This window comes from Chiloscyllium plagiosum, chromosome 40 (genome assembly GCF_004010195.1).
Source record: "Chiloscyllium plagiosum isolate BGI_BamShark_2017 chromosome 40, ASM401019v2, whole genome shotgun sequence".
In the NCBI taxonomy this organism is placed as follows: Eukaryota; Metazoa; Chordata; class Chondrichthyes; order Orectolobiformes; family Hemiscylliidae; genus Chiloscyllium; species Chiloscyllium plagiosum.
Window position 1 is genome coordinate 23,672,615 of NC_057749.1, and position 23,518 is coordinate 23,696,132.

Sequence of the window (23,518 nt, forward strand, 5' to 3'; positions counted from 1 at the left end):
ATACTACCTTGAGATGCTACCATAGATGGTTCACTCAAAACTCGAATACGAGCCAGACAACTGATCTTTACATTTCATGCATGCTGACACGACATCATGATATGTCAAAAGGCACAAAGTGGCAAAAAAACACTGCCGCCAAGTTGCCTTTTGTCCATCCCCACCTATCCTAGTCATTCTGTGACTATGGTTACATGATCCATTTAAGCTAATCACGAGCAGACCAACATCCCCCAGACCCTGAAGATATGGATGAATGCCATTCTTCTCTTGTATCCCTTCGATTCCTGACCTTTACCTAATGCTTGCTTCACCAAGCATTTCTGTTCAAATGAATAGTGTTTTCACAGATTGAGCACTGATCCCTTAAAAATCACCAAGTCACTGTGATACATTGTAGATGTTGTCACCTCAGGACCCTCAACTCCAAAGCAGAAGTAATCATTCTCTGCTCCCGAGACACTATCTCAGATGAAAAGGGTACCAAATTTCAGCACCTTCATGCTAAACAAGTTCAGGAAATAGCCAAAAATATTTAAAATGTTTCACTTAGCACTGAGAGTAACAAACAGTGGGATAAGTGCCTGAAAGTTTCAGCAAGTAATTGTGTTTTAGTTCAATCAGGTTTGAGCATCACCAAGTCACAGACAAAGGAGTGGGGTGTCAGGAAAGAACCCATCAGAATTTTCTTACTGGAGAAAGTGTGCAACTGTCCCAATTTTCTGAAAATTAAAATATAATAACCATTTCATCTAACACGGATCCCCACGTCACCTCCCTAATACTTAATCTATTCCCTTCTCAGCACAAATAAACCTATACCACGAACACAATTGGCAATTTTCACAAAAAAATGTTAAGCCATTAAGTAACTTGAAGGAACAAGTGTGTTAATAAAAAGGCTCCATTAGGACAAACAAAACTTTATAAAATTTCATGCAGCAATAAGCCACTTAAGTCTGTATAAATGTTTGGAGGATTCATTCAGCTAACTAGGGAGCACTTCACATGCCTAAGCACCAGCCAAGAAAAATAAGCTAATCGAACACTACATGCACTCAGCAACAGAAACTACTCAACATGTTCTGAGCGACACAGATCAAGACATTGAAAACTAGTTGGATGTTAAAATTCTGCATATTGGAAAACTATATTTGTGACTACATTATCCTTCATCATTAAATAGCTGCAGTTTATTGTACATATAAACAAGCCTGCATCTAAATGGAAGATGTTGACACTCATCCTGTCTGCACAATAAAGGAAGACAGTAAATGAATTGAAATGTGCGGAAAGCATAACCAAGCACTTTAACTTCCACACAAACCAGTCAACAGCTTGCATCACACCTCACTGCAATGGACAATTGAAAACTCAAGTCTGCAGTCTTGATATTGCTTTCTGTTAAGGTAAAACTCCTTTGTTACTCCAATATCACTGCCTATTTTAGTGCCAAGCCACAGCTATTCAACACAGGCAACAACAGGGATGCTCAACACATTCACAAAAGGAAACACACTCATCATTTTAAAAGCAACTACTTTTCAAGAAAATAGATTTTCATAGTTGGGACAACCAAACGTCAAAGAAAATTGTGTATGTTACTTGAAGGAAAATAAAAAGGTTTTACACACTTCTTGTAGTTGGTTAGGTACAACATTTTTGGGACAGATACAAAATAAATGCAACCTGCAAGTGAATTTTCAAAACCATGAATTGATTTTAAAACTTCACTGGCTTAAATATGCATGAAGAAAAAACAAATATTGCTCTGATTGAATCAAACACCTTAGCCGACCTTCCAAATTAAACTAAATTGATTTATATCCCTTTTCCTTCTGTAATGCCGGTATGGACTGAAAGCCTGACATCTGGCACAGATCATACAGCATAGAAACAGACCCTTTGGACCAACTAGTCCATGTTGACCAAGTTTCCCAAACTGAAGTCATTCCCATCTACCTGCATTTAGTCCATATTCCTCTAAACCTTTCTTGTTCATGTACTTATCCAAATGTCTTTTATAATGTTGTAACTGTACCTGCATCTACCACTTCCTCTGGTAGTTCAGTCCATATACGAACCACCGTCTGTGTAAAAGAAAAGTTGCCCCTCAAATCCCTTTTAAAGCTTTCCCCTCTCATATTAAAGATATGGCCCCTAGTTTTGAACCTTCCCATCCTAGGGAAAAGACCTTTGCTATCACCTTATCTATGCCCCTCTTGAATTTATAAACCTCTGTCAGGTCACGCCTCAACCTCTTATGCTTCAGGGCAAAAGGTCCCAGCATATCCAGACTATCCTTATAATAAACCCTCCAGTCCCACCAAAATCATGGCAAATCTTTTTTTAAACCCTCTCAAATTCAATAATACCATTCCTATAAGCACTGACCAAAACTGTGCATAGTACTCCCGACCCCAACAGTCTGGTGCATACAGTTCTCATTGAATAACTTCCCATTCAAATTCTGCCTGCTCAGGTTAATAATTCATTGCCGTTGTTTTCTCAGATGTACTGCACATTCTAATTCTCAATACTGGTTAATTTGATTCAGCAAAAAAAAACTTGTTTTAGTTTGTCATTTTTTAAAAAACTTTTTAAATGGTGCTTTGCGACAAATGATAGCCAAAAATACCGTTGACTTTCATCTTTCCAACACATGTTTATAGATTTGTTTGCTTGCTCATGGTTGAAGACCCCTCAACACTCAAGATTAAAGGCTACAAGCCAGAATACAATCATCAAAATCAAATTACATCCACTATGAACAACACCGTAAAGGCTAGCAGAGATTTCTCGCACAATTTCCATACCTTTCATTGCTGCTTTTTGCAATGCATCTTCAATTCGAAGTAGTTCTTTCTGTTTGTTCTCCTGCAGCTGTTTCTCTTCCTTTTCAGCATCGTACTGGATACCTGCAGGAACAAATAATCATTGTGAAGTTGTACAATGCATATACTGATTGCATTTTACCCACCTCTAGACCAAATAAACAGGAGTAAAAGGGCAAGTCAGACACAAATCCTGATAAGGGCTTATCCCCAAAACACTGATTCTCCTGCTTCTTGGGTGGTGCCTGACCGGCTGTGCTTTTCCAGCGCTACACTCTCGACTGGCATCTCCAGCATCTGCAGTGCTCACTTTCTCCAAGTCAGACACAAGTCTGTTTAAATGCAGTGATAAATGAGGTAGCATCACTAAACTCAAAATACAGTAATCTATGATCCTGCCCAGCTATTTGAACAAAGTCAAATCTGCTACTTTGCAGCAGGATACATGATAAAGAAAGTAATATTTGAAATACGAATGGTGGAAAGCGATCTTTAATAACCGCTGGGAATGCACAAAGGGAGGCGATCCTCAACTTATTACAACAAATGCTTCTAACTTTTCACTGACCTATAAACCAATTTCACAGATTTGGAACTGGTAATTCATCAGAACTCAAAAATTTGCTGAGAATTGTTAAAAGCAGTGGGCAATCAGTGGAGAATACAAGGAAAAAAGATTAATTCTTGTTATTTGATCATGAAAGGATACTTTTGGTTCCTAAATCAATTTGAAAAGCTAACTGTAACATTGAAAAATTCTCAGAGCAAACTATAACATCTGGACCAAAATTTGCATTCCCTGCCATATGTTTAAGATCAAATAGCTTATGATTTAAAGGAATAATGCTGAATGTATTTATTTGTAATTATTTTCTGGATAATAGGTCTGCACTAACCTTGGTAATATTATCTGGCACAGAAAATGGCTGTGCAAAGAGCTCTCCGTAGTTGATAAGGTAACACACAAGTCACAGGCACGCTCATTAAACAATTTAAAATTTATGAGCTGTTCATCTGGTGAATGATGACTCAGCCTGTCAGCACACAATGCAAACCTTTTTTTCAAATTTGATTCTCAGGTTCTTAACATCATGGCAAGAGCAACATTTGTTGCCCATCGCAAATTGGCTTCCTACAGGTGGCGGTGAGCAATCACTTTGAATTGCTGCAGCCCTTGTGGTGTTTGAAATAACTGGTGGAATAGGTGGTAACCACAACAGGCTATAGCCAATACATCGACAGTAGCTAGCTCAAATGCTGATAACAATGAATTTAAAAAACAGCATCCATCTCGCCTTCAATTAGATGCAGCACTGTTCAATAATAGTGCTCAGAGTGCTCAACAAAACCATGGCTACAGCTACAATTCCTATGAATCTAAATAAAAACAGGAATTGAAATCTCGCTCAAAGTGAAACTGAAAGGCACCCTTCAGCAGAAACTGAATGCAATCAGAGAACTGGAAACAGTTGCACAAAACAATTGATGATTATGAATTTTGCAATTCTGAATCCTACAAGCTGAAACCAATACCATAAATCACACCATTCCAGGATGAAACCTTAAAGGTACTGCACTATATTCAAAGGATATATGAATATTGAGGGGTCAGTTCAGGCAATTATTTCCAAAACAGCTGACCCCATGAGCACCATTCTGTTAAGTATTCTTTAATTCGGCTAGAGACACCAGTTAAGTAGATTAGGTTGGGTTCACAATCACAGCAGAATAGATTGTTCTATTTCATATTTCTCTTGTTCTATTTCATGTGACAGGTGTCTGCAAAACTACTTCAAAGGCTTTTGGTTCCTGGGATCTATGATTTCAGAGCAACTACCTTGACCCAAATATCCCAACGCTACTCCCACCCATCATTCTCTCCTCCCCCCCCTCCCACTCCAAAACCCAGCAAAAACAAAACTCCCTCATCCAATGTTGCTCTTTAAGAAGGGCAAAAAGAAAAACCAGGGAATTACAGATCAGTTAGCCTAACATCTATAATTGAGAAATTATTAGTTAATCAGAGAGAGAGCCAACATGTATTCACAACAGGCAGGTCATGCCTGACAAACTTCATTGAATCTTTCGAAGGTGACTGAGGTAGTGGACTGGGAATGTATATGGATGTTGTTTATATGGATTTACAGAAGGTATTTTATTAAATCTTTCACAAAGTGAGACTGTTAACGAAGATAGAAGTCCACAGAATTGAGGGCAAATTACTGACATAGCTGGGAAACTGGTTGGGTGGCAGGCAACAGATTGAGGGATAATGGGGAAGTACTCAAAATGGTAGGACGTCCCAGTCATGTCACACAAGGATCTCTGCAAACAGAGCCTCTATTCATATTATTTATTAACAACTCAGATAATGGAATAGAAAGTCAGATTTCCAAATCTGCTAACAGCACAGGCAGCATTGTAGACAGTTTAGATGATAGCATAAAATCACAAAGGGATGTTGATAGACTAAGTGAATGGGCAAAATTGTGGCACTCAATGTAAGCAACTGACAGATTATCAATTTTGGATTGAAAAAAGATTTGATTAGGGGACTTTCTAAATGGTACGAAGTTACTTACAGTGGATACTCAAAGAGACTTGTGTACACAGGTGCATACATCTTTAAGATGTCACAAAGAGGCAGAAAATAATCAGGAAAGCTAATGGGATGCTGGCCTTTATATCTAGATGACCAGAGTACATGGATGCACAGGTTATGCAGCAGTTATACAAAGCCTTAGTAGACCCCATTTGGAATAAGAGTGCAAATCTGGGCATCTTACCTTCAAAAAGATATACCGTATTGGACTTGGAGGGAATACACTGTAGTCCAAATGATAAGATATGAGGAGAGATAACACAAATTAAGTTTATTTTCTCTAGAATTTAGAAGGTTAAGGGGTGATCTGATTGAAGTCTTCAAGATAATAACAGGAAAAGACAGGGTAGATGAAGATAAACTATTTCCACTGGTTGGAGATTCTCGAACTAGAGGTATGGTCTAAAAATTAGGGCTAGGCTGTTTAAAAGAGACATAAGAAAGTACGTCTACACACAAAGGATGGTAGATGTTTGGAATAATCTACCACAAATCAGCTGTTAATTTTACATGTGATAGATAATATCTTTGCTCAACAAAAAAAAAGGGTTTTGGACCAAAGGCAGGTATATGGAGTTAGGCCACAGATGAGCCATAATCTCAGTGACTGGTAGAATAAGTTCAAGGGGCTGAATGTTCCTCTGCAAATTCAGAATGAAATTTTACCTGTGCTTACTTGGCATTTGAAATGGCAGATTCAGTGCCCAATGCAACAGCCCAGTTCGCCTATATGATTGGGCTGGCACTGGATATTAGTTAAGAGTTTATGCCAAATGAGAGGTATAGTGAACAAAGACAATGATATTGACTGGTTAAGAATCAATGTTCAGATCAGAAACAAGTTGGCTATTAGGTTTGCTTATAGATTCTGGCCCAACAATTCAAAGATCTCAGCCACAAGACAATAAAATCCAGATATAACCGCAAAGCTGGAAGTTGCAGACCTCATGCTTTACAAGGGCAGCAAGGGTCTGGATTAGTGGTGCTGGAAGAGCACAGCAGTTCAGGCAGCATCTAAGGAGCTTCGAAATAGACGTTTCGGGCAAAAGCCCTTCATCAGCAAGGGTCCACCGGACCATCCATCCTCCCTCTTCACAGGTCATCTGTAAAGCTGCACAGCACAGAGCTAACTGCTACAAATGTGTATGTTTAAGTAAACAATCACCACTCTCTATTTACCTCTGCCTTCAGGTATGTCAACTCTGAACAACTGATACTATAACAAAATGTTAATTTCAAGACTGTTATACGATGAGGCTTTAAATGATAGTCAGACACTGCTCAGCCTCTATTTCTTCTTTTCAGCCATCTTAAGTGTGAAATTTGATTGCAGCCTTACAATCACTTGCTAATACAATATCTGGATAGTTTCAAAATAAAAATCTTCCAAACAGATGGTTATAATTAAGCTTTGGCAAAGGGGTAGAAGATGAGGTTAACTTTCTACCTTTACAGTTCAAAAAGGGTTAATAGAATATGAACAAATTCAATCAAAATTGATCAAAGGTGACATTCAAAGTACTCTGGACTTGTATAAATATGACTGTACTTTGCTGCTTAGGACAAAGCTTTTACTGCGAAACAGTACGCAAGATAAACGCTAGAGTGCAATCTGGGCACCCATCTCTCTGTTTTCCCTGGAGCAGAGGCTGAGGGGTGACCTGATAGAGGTTTACAAAATTATGAGGGGCATGGATAGGGTAAATAGGCAAAGTCTTTTCCCTGGGGTGAGGGAGTCCAGAACTAGAGGGCATAGGTTTAGGGTGAGAAGGGAAAGATATAAATGAGACCCAAGGGGCGACTTTTTCACGCAGAGGATGGTACGTGTATGGAATGAGCTACCAGAGGAAGTGGTGAAGGCTGGTACAATTACAACATTTAAGAGGCATTTGGATTGGTATATGAATAGGAAGGGTTTGGAGGGATATGGGTAGGGTGCTGGCAGGTGGGACTAGATTGGGTTGGGATATCAGGTCGGCATGGATGGATTGGACCGAAGGGTCTGTTTCCATGCTGTACATCTCTATGACTCAATGCTGCTGCCAGTTGGATATTTAGACCCAGAGTCTGCAATCAGAAATCTGTGGTACACATCTCAAAAGAAAAATCAAGAAATTCATCAACCACAAGTATGACTTGTTGGATGGCAAGAAGCATTCAAAGAAAATCTTTAAAGTGGACAGAATTTGGTATATTAACTAATATTTGTTTAGTGGGTGCAGGAAAAGTGACCCCCTTTAGGTCAGAAGTCCAAATCAAGAATGTGTTAAAGGTTACTAAAGAAATACCTTTGCTCGAGACAAATGAACTCCATATGCAAGAATATAATTCCACAGATCTTTACCATGTGAAGGCCCAGGAGTGTGTCAAACCATACTGTAGAAGCAAATTACTGCTGGAATCTGTACTTAAAACAACAAATGCTGGAAATCACAATGATTCCGACAGCATCCATGGACAGAGTGCAAGCTAACATTGAGTCTAGATGACTCATCATCTAGACTCAAAACGTTAGCTTGCTATCTGTTCATGGATGCTGCCTGACCCACTGTGATCTCCAGCATTTGTTGTTTTCAGTGCGTCAGAACACGTCTGAACAGACGTATTTATAATTGAGTTTTACATTGGACTTTTGAGTGGGACACAAAAAGGACAACATGACGTTTCTTTGCATTCTCTATCTAGAGGAACGATTCACAAGACAATGGAATTCAGCAGACTGAAGCATTTGTAAAACGTGGCCCAACGACTAGCTCTGTTAAGCTCTGCACCCCTTTAAATACTTACCAGTCTGCGGTGCTTATCACGAGGGAGTGGGAGAAGAACATCTTTCTACCAGATTAGATAACTAGATTACTTCATCCTTTTAAACACAGCAGACAACACCAAAGTACTTCATATAGCAAGGGCGAGTAGGAAGTATATCTTCAAATATAGGGGCTTTGAGCCAAAATATTTTTATTCAGTAACCTTTAATTTTTTTTCCTTGAAAAAGAAGCGAAGATTGACTTGATTAAATTTTCAATGACTGATGCCCATCCAATAGAGTTATTTTGAAACAGAAAATCATCTTGAAAGGCTCAGCAGAATAAGGTTGGAGGCAGCCCATATGGACCATCACTGACAAACTCCCCAAGCACAATTTGAATCTGTGTGGCAGCTACATTGTAAATGAATGGGAGATGAAAACCGGGGAAAAGGGAGACAAAATAATGAACAAAATCTTTAATTATATGTGGCTACTGAAATAAAAATCCATTCAGATTCAGTAGAACATCAATAAAAGGCAAAGAAAGGAAGACTGTTGTGGGAGTTGGAAGTTAGTCATCTCTGCAGGAGTTTCTTCGGATAGTGTCCTGAACTCAACCACCTTCAGCTGTTTTATTAAGACTTTCCCTCTATCCTAAGGCCTGAAGTGGGGATGTTCACTGGTGATTGCACAATGTTCAGCACCATTCCGAACGTCTTAGATACTGAAGCAGTTCACGATCAAATGCAACAAGAACTGGATAACATCCAGGCCTGGGCTGATAAGTACCAAGTAACATTTGCACTACACAGATGTCAGGCAAGAGCTATCGCCAATAATATAGTATGTAACCAACCCCCGACATTCAATGGTGCTATCACCACCATTACCAACATCCTTGGGATAAATATTGACAGAAACTCAACTGGACCCACCACAAACAGTGGCACACACAAGCAGATCAGAGGTTCAGAACGCTGCAGTGATTAACTCCCCTCACGGTTCCACAAAGCCTGTTCACCATCTACAAGGCACAAGTCAGGAGTGTGATGGAATACTCCTCACTGGGTACAGCTCCAACAACACTCGAAGATTGACACCAACCTGGACAAAGCAGCCCACTTGACTAGCACATCCACAAATATCCACTCTCTCCACCACCAATGCTTACTAACAGCAGTGTACACTATATACAAGATGCACTGCAGAAATTCACTCAAGATCCTTCGACAACACCTTCCAAACACATGACCACTTCCACCTAGAAGGGCAAGGGCAGCAGATCACTTGGGAACATCACCACCCGCATGTTTCCCAAGCCACTCGCCAGCCTGACTTGGACATGTATCGCCGTTCCTTTGCTGTCGCTGAGTCAAAATCCTGAAATCCTCTAAGGACATTGCGGGTCAAACTACACACGTGGAATGCAGTGGTTTAAAAAGTCAGCTCACCACCACTTGCTCAAGGACAAGTGAAATAGACAGTAAGTAGTGGCCTGGCCAGCAACACCCATAACAGTGAATTTTAAAAAAGCAAAGACAGCTGTTCTATACTAAAAATGACAGCTGACTCATTGCACATGATTTAAGCAAAGGCGCCCAACTCACTGAAGTGACATAACTCTTCCTCTTTCTGGAACCAACAATCATACAAGCATTAACTTGGAGGGACTTTCAAAGACTCAATGTCTTGAAGCATCCTCCATCAATCCTTACCCAAAGTCATCAAAATACAATCGAAAAGGACATCATTACCAAGTATCTTTAATCAGAGAACCGACCCACTCTAAACTGTCCAACTTGAACTAACCATCCATCTGAGCTCTCAACAGTCGTGCCGTGATCAAACATTTATCAAAGTGAAGTCTCTTTTACCCAAGCAAAGGATCAAAGTGTTTTTCAAAAACACAGCCACAAACTACAAACAATTAAGCCTCATGGACATGGACTGTGGATTGGTACTGCAGTGACGAGGTCAAGTCAATTTAATTTCAATCCCACTGAACATTACGCAAAGTCAAATGTACTCCTGTCTTCATTTAATATGAACCACAAATTTCCTGTAAAGTCCCTTTCTCATTCCTCCAACTGAACAGCATGTCAAACTTATAAACTGGCATTCTACTGACTTCACTAGCATCTGGTCCCAACTTGAAACACTCTTCTCGCATTCCCATTCTAAATATTGCATTTGAGGAATTTTGCATGGCATTCTAACATAAAGCCCTGCCTTTCCAAGGAGGAACATTCTGAAGCTTGGCACTTTTTGGGGTGAAGAAACAAGGACCAGTGTGTGTAACGGAACAGCATACACACACACGCACACTTCTGCTCCAGCTTCAAACTCAGCTTCTCACAGATCCGCCACAACTTCCTCAGGGCAATTCAGGCGCTCTGCTCATCCCTTCACTGCTCACTGTCTGACCAATGCTCTCACCTTTAGCTCCTTCGCTTTGTCCTCCCATATTGAATCTCAGATAAAATGTCAAGTTAACACAAAGTGAAACCAAAAACTTGTATCAGTTTAATCAAGTTGAGCCTCTGATAAAAAAGGGAAATAAACAGGACAACAGGTTGCAGAGCCACTGGATTCATTCCATACATTAATCCCATTTTGATGGATTGTTTTATTAAAACAAAATAAGCCTTCTGTTCACTTGGCTTCAGTGCTGGGTTAGGAGCCTTCAGCAGCATCGTACTGCCCAAGCATTGCAACACAGGAGGAATAGGCCACTGAAGTAAATGCATCTTCCCACACTATCCTCCTGTTCTTTGATGTCTTTAATATCTAGAAATCCATCTGTCTTGAGCATATTCAATGACTGATATTCCACAGCTCTCTGGGGTCAAGAATTCAGAAAATTCACTATCCGCCCGATGAAGAAATTCTTCATTTCAGTCCTAAATAACTTTCCCCTTTTTTTGAATTTATGACCCCTGGCTCTAGAACACCCAGCCAGGAGGAAAGGAACACAATTCTGGAAAAAAAAACTATAATTCCTTCCCATGTACCAATGCTCATTTGGATGGGTATATGAATAGGAACGGTTTGGAGGGATATGGGCCGGGTGCTGGCAGGTGGAGCTAGATTGGGTTGGGACATCTGGTCGGCATGGACGGGTTGGACCAAAGGGTCTGTTTCCGTGTTGTACATCTCTATGACTCTGACTCTCTACATTCCTTTATGAAGTCAGAAAGAGATCCAAACTCTCCCAACACAATGGGTGAAACATTTAATTCTCACAGGGCATAGCAATCAAACTGCTTATGGATTATGTCTGGCTTAAGAAAAACAAATCTACTTGGATATTCACTATCGATCTTTTGATTTTTAATTTGCAACCAACATGGTGCTGTTCTGAAACACTATTTACTTGAAAACAAGTTTTACTTTAAGCCACTTTAACCTAGATCCTGTCTGTACAAGAACAATTAAAGAATTCCAAATAGTTTTTTTTGTGCATTTCATTCCTTTGATCCTAAGTAGACTTCCCTACTCTTGAGGATTATCCTGGAGTCTTCAGAAATTGAACATTAATCTCCAGGACACAGCTAGGAGTGACCAAGAGGAAAATAAAACATTGAGGCAGCTTCCTAAAAAAAAAGACATTTTCTAAACACTTCTGTTTGTGTATGCACTAAACATGGGTGGCTAAAAACATCCAATCAAGACCACACAGAGTACCGAGAGCAGGACTGAGCACCACCCCTTAGAAATAAGTTTGGCCCTGGAGAGAATTCAACTCAGGTTTACAAGGATGATAGCTGGACTTCTGTAGTGATGAGGAGAGATTAGGCAAATTAGGACTATAAATGCTGGAGATTTAGAGTCGAAAAGTGTGATGCCGGAAAAGCACAGCATGTCAAGCAGCATCCAAGGAGCAGCAGATTCGACGTTTCGGGCATAAGCCCTTCATCAGGAAAGGGTGGGGGGGGAGCTGTAAGATAAATAGGAGGGTGAGATGCAGGTGGCGGTGGGGGGGGGAAGAAAGGAGGAAGGTAGGTAGAAAGGCGATGGGTAGATGCAGGTGTTTCATACGAAAAAAGTACCTTTGATAGAGTGTTTTTTCTAATTTCTTTGTCAGCAAGATGATGGATGGGCAATTAGTTCTCCATGAGTTTCTTTCACAACAGCAGTTGCTCTCTGACCAAATTTATACCCCATAGACATCAGATCATCTCATTGAGTTTGAATTTGTTTTGCCAACATCAAACCAAACTCAATTGGGCATAATTTAAACTGATTGACAATTCAAATGTAACCATCAAAACAGCAACCAAAGCTCAGGTAGCCATTTCACAGCCAAAAGTTTCACATTTTCAAATTTTCCATTACACTCTGGAACTGCCATCTAGTCATACAATCTCTCAGTTCAGAACAGCATTCATTCTCTCAAAGGCACAGTACATGTTTTCAACTTCATAACAATACAGAGAGTAGTGTAGGTTTGGAACTCTTGCTCAAACCGCAGTCAATGCAAATTCAATTGTTAAACTTAATCCAAGATACACAAATTATTATTAAGCCTTGGGCCCTATCCCTTAACATCCTTGCTTAATAACAATGCGTATATCTTAGATACAGTTTAACAATTGAATTTGCATTGACTGCGGTTTGAGCAAGAGTTCCAAACCTACACTGCTCTCTGTATTGTTATGAAGTTGAAGGTATATGGAGTTAGACCACATATCAGTCATGACCTCAAGGAATGGTGGAACTGGCTTGAGGGGCCGAATGGCGGAACTGGCTTGAGGGGCTGAATGGCCTCCTCCTGCTCCTATGTTCCAAAATCACTTTGATCCATCACTGTAATAACTTATAATATCTCTACAACTTATGAACATCTAAGAAAAATCCTTGCTTTTCAAAACACATTAAAACATTCAATTTCAAATGATGCTCAGATTAGACTAATTGACAGGTCAACATTATAAATTAACATAAAATTAACAGCACTGTACTTACTTCCTTCTGGAACAACCAGAAGGTTCAATCCATCGAGAGTAGCAACCACGGCTTCACTGTACAGATTCTTCCAAGGGATCTTCAAAGTGAGCTTGTCTATAAATGAAATTAGCATAATACAAAACATGACACAGTATACTTAAAAATAAAATCATGAGGCTTTAAAGAGACTTAAAAAAGAATATTAACAGCTGACCTGGAAAACCTAGATGCTTTACTGCACAAAATCCCAAAACTTGAACATGTTTTTTCAAAAGGATAGAATTACAGAATTCCACAGCACAGAATGAGGCCATGTCTGTGTACATCTCTCAAAAGGCAGACCATATAACTGTTCTGGACTAGGCCGGACCACTCAAAACATTCTTAAGCAGGCAGCCCAGACCATAACTTAGCAATTTGTTTCGGTAAAAGTTAGCTAGGTTGACTACTAGATTTTAAAACAGACAAATATTTATTCAGAACATTACACAATGAAACACAAAGCACAGAATAAACAACCCCTACAGAACTCAGTCTATCCAAACTAGACTTCATTATGCTGATCTGAATATACACAACAGCCCCAATAAGCAAACTACCTTTAAAAACCAGTATGAATGGAATGCATGCTTACAGGTTGAAGTCGAAGGGCAGAAAAAGAGAGAGGGGGAGAGAGAGATTCCACACAATTCACTGTTGAACTCCTCACCACTTGGACTGAACTAAACTGCTCAGCTAGAGAGCTGACCAATCAATCCCCTTTCATAATACAGATCACTTCTAAAACATGACCACTTTGGCCTGAAGTCTCGTCTGTTTACATATAAACAGAAGGCCTCTCAAAATCCTTTTCATCTCTGTACCAAACCACTCTGATCGGAGCCCGGCCCGGTTTATTACCCCTCTGAAAAAAAAAAATCAAGGACAGAGTCTCCTTGAGTCAAGGAACAGCTTTTAGAAAAAAAAAGGGACTAGCTTTGTGACATAACATTCATTGCCCCTGCAATATACTCTAAGCAATACTTTTCAAATAAGTATCTAATGGAAATGAAAGGGGAGGGGGTTGGAAGAGAGAAAATGTTAATATTTAAATTAAAATAATTTTCCAAATCAATTAAAATCCAAACAAGCAGCAGTGGACACACCATTAATGCTGGCATTTAGCCTGTGAGTGAGTCACAGCATCAGATCTCAATCATTTTGACTCTGATCTTCAGTAAAAATCAGCTGGTGTCATTAACCCCTTCATTTACTATTCCATCAATGTCATAAACTGACATTGTTCACCTTTCAGAAAATACAACCCTTCGTCAAATCAGCAACTGGTTCTGTTTTTCCTCCTATAAATACCCTCTCTCTAGAAAGTGAATCTCAGTTCAGAACGAATTCAAGAAGTGGTTCGTAAAACACTCTCTTCTTGATTGGTCAACTCCTTCATAAATCGATTTGGTGTCACAGATCCCTTTATGCATTCCAATACAATGTACTCTTTGCATATTTACATTTCTGAATGCAAATTTGTAAAAACATGCATGAGACTATCAGCTCGTCATACCAGCACAGAAACAGACCCTTTGGTCCAACCAGTCCATGGCAACCATAATCCCAAACTAAACTAGTCCCACCTGCCTGCGCTTGGCCTATTTCCCTCCAAACATTTCTTATTCATGTACTTGTCCAAATGTCTTTTAAATGTTGTAACTGTACCCAGATCCACCACTTCCTCTGGAAGTTCACTGCACATGCAAACCACTGTGCAAAAACATTGTCCCTCATGTCTTCCTTTAAATCTTTGTCCCACCTTATAAATATGCCGCCAGTCTTGAAATGCCCCATCCGAGGGAAAGATACCTGCCCTTCCCCTTTATCAATAACCCTCATGATTTTATAAACCTCCATGAAGTCACCTCTCAACTTCCTACACATTAGTTAAAAAAATCCCAGCCTATCCAGCCTCTCCTTATAACTCAAACCCTTCATTGCCAACATCATCCTGGTAAACCTCTTCTGAATCCTCGCCAGCTTAATAATATCCTGCTTATAAGAGAGTGACCAGAACTTCACACTACTCCAAAAGATGTGGATGGCAGTTGCAGGGAGGGAGATAAACGGAAGACGCAGACAGGTAAATCTCCAGGAAATGCAGAGGGGGAGGCAGGTTGTGCAGGAGTATCCTGCAGCTATCCCCTTTTCAAACAATTATGCCGTTTTGTAAAATGTAGGTGGTGATGGACTCTCAGGGGAACCAGCACTAACAGCCAGGTTTCTGGTATCAAGACTGGTTCTTATGCAACGAGAGGTACATCAAGTTCCAAGCGATCGATTGTGATAGGGGAGACTGGTCAGAGACAAAGACAGAAGTTTCTGCACCCAAACAGCAAGACATCAGAATGGTGTGTTGCATCCCTGCAGCCAGGATCAAGGTTATCTCGGAGATGGTGCAGAATGTTCTCGGAAGGGCAGAGTGGCCAGCAGGAGGTCACTGTACATATTGGAACTAAAGACAAAATAATAAGGAATATAGGAAGTTCGGCAGGAATTTAAAAAGTAGATCCTCGATGGAAGAAATATCTGGATTACTCCTGGTGCCACAAGCTAGTGAGGATAGAATAGGAGGATAGAGCAGATGAATGCATGGCCGAGGAGTTGGTGCAGGGAGAATGATTCACGTTTTTGGATCATTGGAATGTCTTCTAAGATAGAAGTGACCTGTACAAGGCGGATGGATTGCACCTGAATTCGAAAGGGACTAATATACTGCAAGGACATTTGCTAGAGCCACTCAGGATGATTTAAACTAGTAATGTGGGGCGGGGGTTGTTATTGTTGAGGGGAACCAGCAGGGATAGTTAGAAAATACATCAATATGAGATGGGTACAGTTGACAAAAAAACAAGTCAGTCAGCACAGGCAGAAACAAAACAGAACAAGGAAGGACTGATAAATTAAACTGCATTTATTTCAATGCAAGAGGCCTAACAGGTAGATCAGGTGAACTCAGCATGGTTGGGAACATGGGACTGGGATATTATAGCAATTACAGAGACGTAGCTCAGGGATGGACTGGACTGGCAGCTTAATGCTCCAGGATACAAATGCTATAGAAAGGATGGGGGGGGGTGGTAGAGTATTCTGCATCAGTGTTTACTGCGGAGAAGAATATGGAAGCGAGAGAACGTGAGGAACTAAATAGGAACATCTTGAAAAACACACATTATAGGGAAGGGGGTGCTGGAAGTCTTAAAAACAAAGGTGGATAAATCCCCAGGACCTGATCAGGTGTACGTGGAACCCTGTGCAAACCTAGGGAAGTGATTGCTGGTCCCCTTGCTTAAATATTTGGATCATCGATAGTCACAAGAGAGATATCTGAAGACTGGAGGTTTGCTAACATGGTGCCACTATTTAAGAAAGCCGGTAAGAAGAAGCCAGGAAACTGTAGACAAATGAGCCTAACATCAATGGTGGGCAGGTTGTTGGAGGGAATCCTGAGGGACAGGATTTACATGCATTTGGAAAGGTAAGGATTGACTGGGAATAGTTAACATGGTTTTACGCATGGGAAATAGTGCCTCACTAACTCGATTGAGTTTTTTGAAGAATAAACAAAAAGGATCGATGACAGCAGAGCAGTGGACATGATCTATACAGACTTCAGTAAGACATTCGACAAAGCTCCTCAGGGTAGACTGGTTAGCAAAGTCGGATCACGTGGAATAGATGAAGAACTAGATATCTGGATACAGAACTGGCTCAAAGACAGAAGACAGAGGGTGGTGGAGGGTTGATTTTCCGACTGGAGCCTGTGGCGTGACACAAGGATCATTGTTGTGTCCATTGCTTTTCGTTCTTTTGTATAAAACGATTTGGATGTGAATATAGGAGGTACAGTTACCAAGTCTGCAGATGACACCAAAATTGGAAGTATAGTGGACAGGAAAGAAGGTTACCTCATAGTACAATGGGATCTTGATCAGATGGGCCAGTTGGCTGAGGAGTAGCAGATGGAGTTTGATTAAGATAAATGCGAGGTGCTCCATTTTGGAAAAGCAAATCTTAGCAGGACTAATACACTTAATGCTAAGGTCCTGGGGAGTGTTGTTCAACAAGGACTTATACACTTAATGGTAAGGTCCTTGGAGTGCAGGTTCATAGTTCCTTGAGAGTGAAGTTGCAAGTAGGTAGGTTAGTGAAGGTGGCTTTCGCATGCGTGCCTTAATTGGTCAATGCATTGAGCAAAGGAGTTGAAAGGTCATGTTGTGGCTGTACAGGACATTGGTTAGGTCACTATTGGAAAACTGCGTGCAATTCTGGTCTCACTGCCATAAGAAGGATGTTGTGAAACTTGAAAAATTGAGAAAAGATCTACAAGGAGGTTACCGGGATTGGAGGGCTTGAGCTATAAGGAAAGGCTGAATAGGCTGGGGCTATTTTGCCTTTTACAGGTTTATAAAATCATGAGGGGTAATGGAAAGGGTAAATAAAGGTCTTTCTCCCAGAGTGGGGGAGTCCAAAACTAGACAGCATAGGTTTTAAGGTGAAAGGAGAAAGATTTAAAAGGAGTAACTTTTTAAAATGCAGACGATGGGGTGTGTATGGATGAGCTGCCAGAGGAAGTGGTGGAGGTTGGTGCAACTACATTTTAAAAGGCATCTGGATGGGTATATGAATAGGAAGGGTTTAGAGGGCTATGGACCAAATGCTGGCAAATAGGACTAGATTTATTTAGAATGGACATGTTCGACTCAGGGAGCTGTTACTGCACTGAATATCTCTAGGACTCTGATTCTGTGTCCATATAGTTAATATGGATGTGGTTGATGATGTAAAAATGTTAACCTTTTCTTCAACTAAAAGATATCCATTTATAATAGCATGTCAGTTCAACACTTCAACATCCTGCTCTTCCAAGAGTGGGATAAGACCTGAGGTCTTCTGTCAGGAACAGTGACACTGTCTCACCATGTCGTCAACTCACCTCAAAACTGCTGAATATTTTAGGGTTCTACCCACTTCCTCTGCAGTTTAACTGACTGTCTGCATTGGAACATCATGCCACATGCTTCCTAACTTAATTCTACAAATGAATGCAAATTACCTCCTCCATATGCAATTTTAGTTGTTCATTGCCACAAGAGTACATCTTGACTTCCTTACTTGTAGGTGATAGTTACACCTGCCCCAAGAATGAATGAGGTAATTAAAATTTCCAAAGGTTTTTCAAAGTCCAAGCTCTATTTCCACAAGCATGAACTGGTATGAAATGGCATGCAGTACTGTACCAACATTTTCGTGCACATGAAAAGTCCAGCTCTGCAACATTCTTGCATCAAAATTAGATCAGCAAAATGCTTCAAATTTCTCTTCCTAAAATGAGACTGTATGTAGCCTGTGGGCATACAGCTCAATACTGGCAGGACTCAAATGGGGGAAGGCTAGTGTAGCAGTCTCCAAATGAAGACAATAACTGGTCTGATGTGATGTGGTCTGATGTGATCATCATCTAACCCCATCTGCCCTGATAAAACGTTGCTGAAGCCAGTACTTTTCTTGAACTGCCTCAAGTTCTATGTTGACAGCATTTGCTCAACGTTGTTAGCTGAAGTGTTCCCCAATGGTCATCCAGAGAAAATAAAGAAATGGGAATAGATTTGTCATTAGAATAATGTACAAATTGGAGAGAAACATGGAAGTAAGGTTGTCCCCCTGACAGTGCTTTCAGTCCTTTGCAGGTTATGGCAGGGGTGAAGTGCTATTGTTGTGACAATGAGTTGCCAATCATGTCGGGATTGCAGACCGAGCTTAGGTGACAAATACTAATCAAACAAGCCACTTTGTTACTGGTGTCCATCCAAGCAAGTGCCAAATCTTCCACTGTACACTCCACCAGGGTTGGAAAGGAAATCAAAATAGGAAAGGAAGTTAACTCTAAAATTCCAAACTGTCTGACTGAGGTCTACATTAAATTGTCTTTTCTGACAAAAACAGTTGAAAAACATGGGGGAGGAAAAAAAATGCATACCCATGTCCAGATTTAAGTGTCCATGAGGGAAAAAAGAAATCAGAAAGGAGCAAGGAACAATTCAAACAACCTGCCCTCCAGGTGTAGTGTATATCTTACATACGTCACTGAATATGACAATTCATAAAGTGATTAAATTGACAAATTACCATTGTATTAGTTTTTTTTCCTAAGCTCACCTCCTTCTTAAGCTACATAATACAACTTATTCTATCAAAAAAATGTTCACATGCTGAGCTCATCGAACAGCACTTCCAGCAATGAATTACTCACTGTCATCATTTGGTATGGAACAAATTTGGTGTTCAGCAGTACTTTACAAATAAGAAAGATTAATAAGCAATCTTCTACCTTGATAATGATCAAGCAATGAATGTTGTCTGAACACAAGGTTAAACCTCCTCTCTCTTGCTTTAGAAAGAAAAGGAATTTTTGACAGCTATCTAACAACCCTTTGCTAAGTTTTGTTTTCCTAACTGATGGATTAGTATTTCAGGCTGACACCGAGCTATAATTTATAGCATTATGGCAAATGATGCTGGTTCCACAGACTGTTTGCAGAATATTTCCTATTTTTCTCTTAGAAAACATCAACATCTTATTCCCACCCAATACTCATCAAAAGGCTCTTGACAGTACCACTCAATTTTGTTAATTCCAAATGAGTGAAATTTCATTAATAAAATACTAAATTACGTAGATATTAACAGTTGTATTTACAGCTGCCAAACAGCAAATAATATATAAACTATCAGTTCTTTAAATAGTAACTACTTATTTAGTCACACTTTCTTTAGGTAAGATCATTAATTGAAGTTTTGACGAAGTTGACACAGTAGTTACATAGCGAAAAACTCAGTTTCAGAGCAAAGCAAAACACAGCAGCTCAGTAATAGACAAAAACAAAGAACATACCTATCTGTCCAGCCTTGACTTTGAAAGGGACATCAAAATCATTCTGGTCGGGAAGAAGAATGGAAGAAATCACTTTAGCATAAAACACTCAAATGCATGTGATATTTGCAGATTTTCTACCAGATTATAAGCGAACACAAAAACCAAGATCAGTAAAATAATTCTGAAGCTGTATGAGCTGCAGACTGCCTGTACAATAGGCATGAGACAACCTCACTTAATTAGAAGTCATAATTATAAACAGCATTTCACCTGTGCAAACTTGTCAGGCAATAGTAAAAATAGAGAGTAGACAAGCAGGAGGCTGGAAGAACACAGCAAGCCAGGCAGCATCAGGAGGTGCAGAAGGCAAAGTTTCCAGTGTGACCCTTCTTCAGGTCTAAGGGTTACACCCAAAACATTGCCTTCTCCACCTCCTCATGCTGTCTGGCTTGCTGTGTTCTTCCAGCCTCCTGCTTGTCTACCTTGGATTCAAGCATCTAGTTTTGTTTTGTCTTGTCTCTAATAGTAAAAATGTGACCCAAGAACAGCTTTAAGATCTGAATTGTTTATTTGAGCCATAAAATGATCTTTTAAATATTGTGATTATTCTCCTGTAAGTGGATTTTCAATGTTTTCAAATTTATGTATTGATATTATGCATGTTACAGTTTTCATTCTCACCAAATTGCTCACAATCCAAACAGCTGCCTAAATGAACAGTCCCTTCACATGCACAGTCACCTTCCTTTTCAAAATAAAGTCTCCTGTTTTGCAAACTAACCTTGGGCTCTTCCTAACAGGCTTCAAATGTGTTATCACCCACCCTAAACATCCATATTATGACAGAGGTTTAATATAAAATTCCAAGTGAGGTTGTTTGAAGAGCAACTAAGGTCTTAAATCTAAACAAAGGAAAGCATGAAAGCACGAAGATGAAACTGACAGCGGTGGATAGGGAAACTATATTCGAAGGTTTTGTGGGAGACAGGCAATTGCTAATAGCTAAAAAACTAAAACACTTTATACACTATTTGCCATGTTTTTACATTAATTTTCTATCATAATATGGACATTATAAGGTGGGTGATGACACATTTGAGGACTGTGATAGGAAGAGCTGAAAATGTGTTGCTGGAAAAGCGCAGCAGGTTAGGCAGCATCCAAGGAGCAGGAGAATCGATGTTTCGGGTATGAGCCCTTCATCAGGAATCAGGATAGGAAGAGCAGTGTTAGCAAGAGCAGTAGAAATCAAGAACAGTATTAAAGGAATAGGCCGGCAATGTTGCCCAAAAACACATGCTTGAAGGTTAGGAGCATTTTAAAATTCTGCAAAGGTGGACCAAGGAAAAGGAAAAAAAAATGTAAAAGCTAATTTGCAAGGAACAGACTGCAGAGGCTTCCAAAAGTGGACAAGATGAGCAAAATAAACGTGGGTCCATGTACAAGCAAAGTCACAAAGATTTATAGTGGAGAATAATTAAACAGCAGAGACAATATTTTATGACTGTCTTCACAGGGGAAAAACACTAAAACTCCCAGATATAAGGGAGAATTTGTGGGCCTAATGAAAACACGGAACTGCAAGATATTAATCTTAAGTTTTTAAAAAACTGGAGACATTAATAGACAAAGTAGAAAAATGCCCTGGCATTGCAGAGTTTTGAAAGAGGTTGACTGTGCTCACTGACCAGCACAGTGGATGTGCTGATGGCCATCTTTCAAACTCAATTGACTTTGGAATGTCCACTCCACCCTCTCCTCCCTGACCTATCACCTTCATCTCCTCCCCCACTGACCTATTGTACTCTATGCTACTCTATCCCCACCCCCACCCTCCTCTAGCTTCTCTCTCCACACTTCAGGCTCTCTGCCTTTATTCCTGATGAAGGGCTTTTGCCCGAAACGTTGATTTTGCCTGTCCTCGGATGCTGCCTGAATTGCTGTGCTCTTCCAGCACCACTGATCCAGAATTTGGAATGGCTCCAGCAGACTGAAAATGGCAAATTTAACACCACTATTTCAGAAAGCAAGGACAAAAAAATGCTGGATACTACAGACCTGTTAGCCTAACATTAAGCATTGGGAAATTGTTAGAATCTACAATAAAATGTGTGCTAACAGGGCAGTCTAGAAAATAACAGAAGGATAAGGTAGAATCAACATAGATTGATGAATGGCAAAATCATGCTAAAGAACCCTGTTGTAGTCTTTTTTGAGAACATAAGCAGAATAGACTAGAGGGAATGGGTGGATGTGGTATATTTAGGTTTTCAGAAGCTTTTGAAAAAGGTTCAACACTTCAGTTGATGAAAAGTTGGAATGCTAGGACCGATGGGAATATACTGGCATGGATTGAAAACTACTTAATAGACAGAAAACATTAAGAATAAATGAATCATTTTCAAGTTGGCAGCCTAGAGCTAATGGGGTATCACAAGGATCAGTGCCCAGTTATTTATAATCTATGTTAATGGTTTAGATGCAGAGATTGGATGACACAAAATTAGGTGGAAGTAGGATTTGAAAGGAGAATACCGAGGCAGTTCAAGGGGAAATTCAATAGCAAGCAATTAAGACAAATAGTATGTTGGCCCTTATTACAAGAGAATTTGAGTATAGGAATAAAGGCAACTTACTGAGATGATATGAAGCCTTGGTGAGACCACACTTCAAGTACTGTGTAAAATTTTAAGCTCATTATCTAAAGGCAGACACACTTGCATACAGGGAATTCAATGAAGGTCACCAAACTAATTCCCAGAGTGGAGGGACTGTCTTAGTAGAAAAGATGAAACGTCTTGGACTCACAAGAGTCTTCCAGGGATTGACAGGGTAGATATTGGAAGAATGTTTCCCAAGGCTGGGACAGTTTCACAATAAGGGATAGCCATTTAGGATTGAGGCGAGGAGCTTTTGCTTCACTCAGACAGTTGTGGTTTTCCAAGATTCACAGTCTCAGGGAGCTGTGGTTGTTCCATCATTAAGTATATTCAAAACAGAGACTGACAGATTTGTTTAGAGAAAACTAGCTACAATGAGGTGAGAATGGATCTGGCCCAAATCAATTGGAATCAAAGGTTACCAGACATTTAATTTTCTTTAGAAGTGCTAGGGCACAGACAAGAGCACTCATGGAGATCAACAGTCATCTGTATGTGAAACCACAGGAGATCAGAGAGATACCATTCGACTATTTCACTTTAGTATTTAGTGTGGAGAAAGACATGGAAGCTAGGGAACTCAGAAAAAAAATTTATGTCTTGAAAACAGTCCACGTTACAGAAGTGGTGGTTTTGGATGTCTTTAAAAGCATAAAAGTTGGATAAATCTCCAGGCCCCAATCAAGTGTTTCCTAGGAGAATGTGGGAAGCTAGGGGAGAAACTGCGGGGCCCCAAGCAGAGAAATTTGTACAGCTAAGAGCGAGGGGCTTGAAGACTGGAAGGTTGCTAATGTTATGCCTTTATTT

The 23,518-nt window shown here is 40.0% G+C and overlaps 1 protein-coding gene across 4 annotated transcripts in view; it reads right to left on the bottom strand.

Annotated features, from left to right (window-relative positions):
* vps13c (vacuolar protein sorting 13 homolog C) overlaps positions 1-23,518 on the bottom strand; it is a 286,760-nt gene that overhangs the window by 256,416 nt on the left and 6,826 nt on the right. For all 4 annotated transcript variants that reach the window (XM_043680592.1, XM_043680591.1, XM_043680593.1 and 1 more), the window contains exons 3-5: positions 20,070-20,112; positions 13,151-13,246; positions 2,817-2,918 (exon numbers count right to left, since the gene is read on the bottom strand). In XM_043680592.1, the coding sequence (XP_043536527.1) occupies positions 2,817-2,918; positions 13,151-13,246; positions 20,070-20,112 (241 nt within the window). The remainder of the gene's footprint in view (positions 1-2,816; positions 2,919-13,150; positions 13,247-20,069; positions 20,113-23,518) is intronic.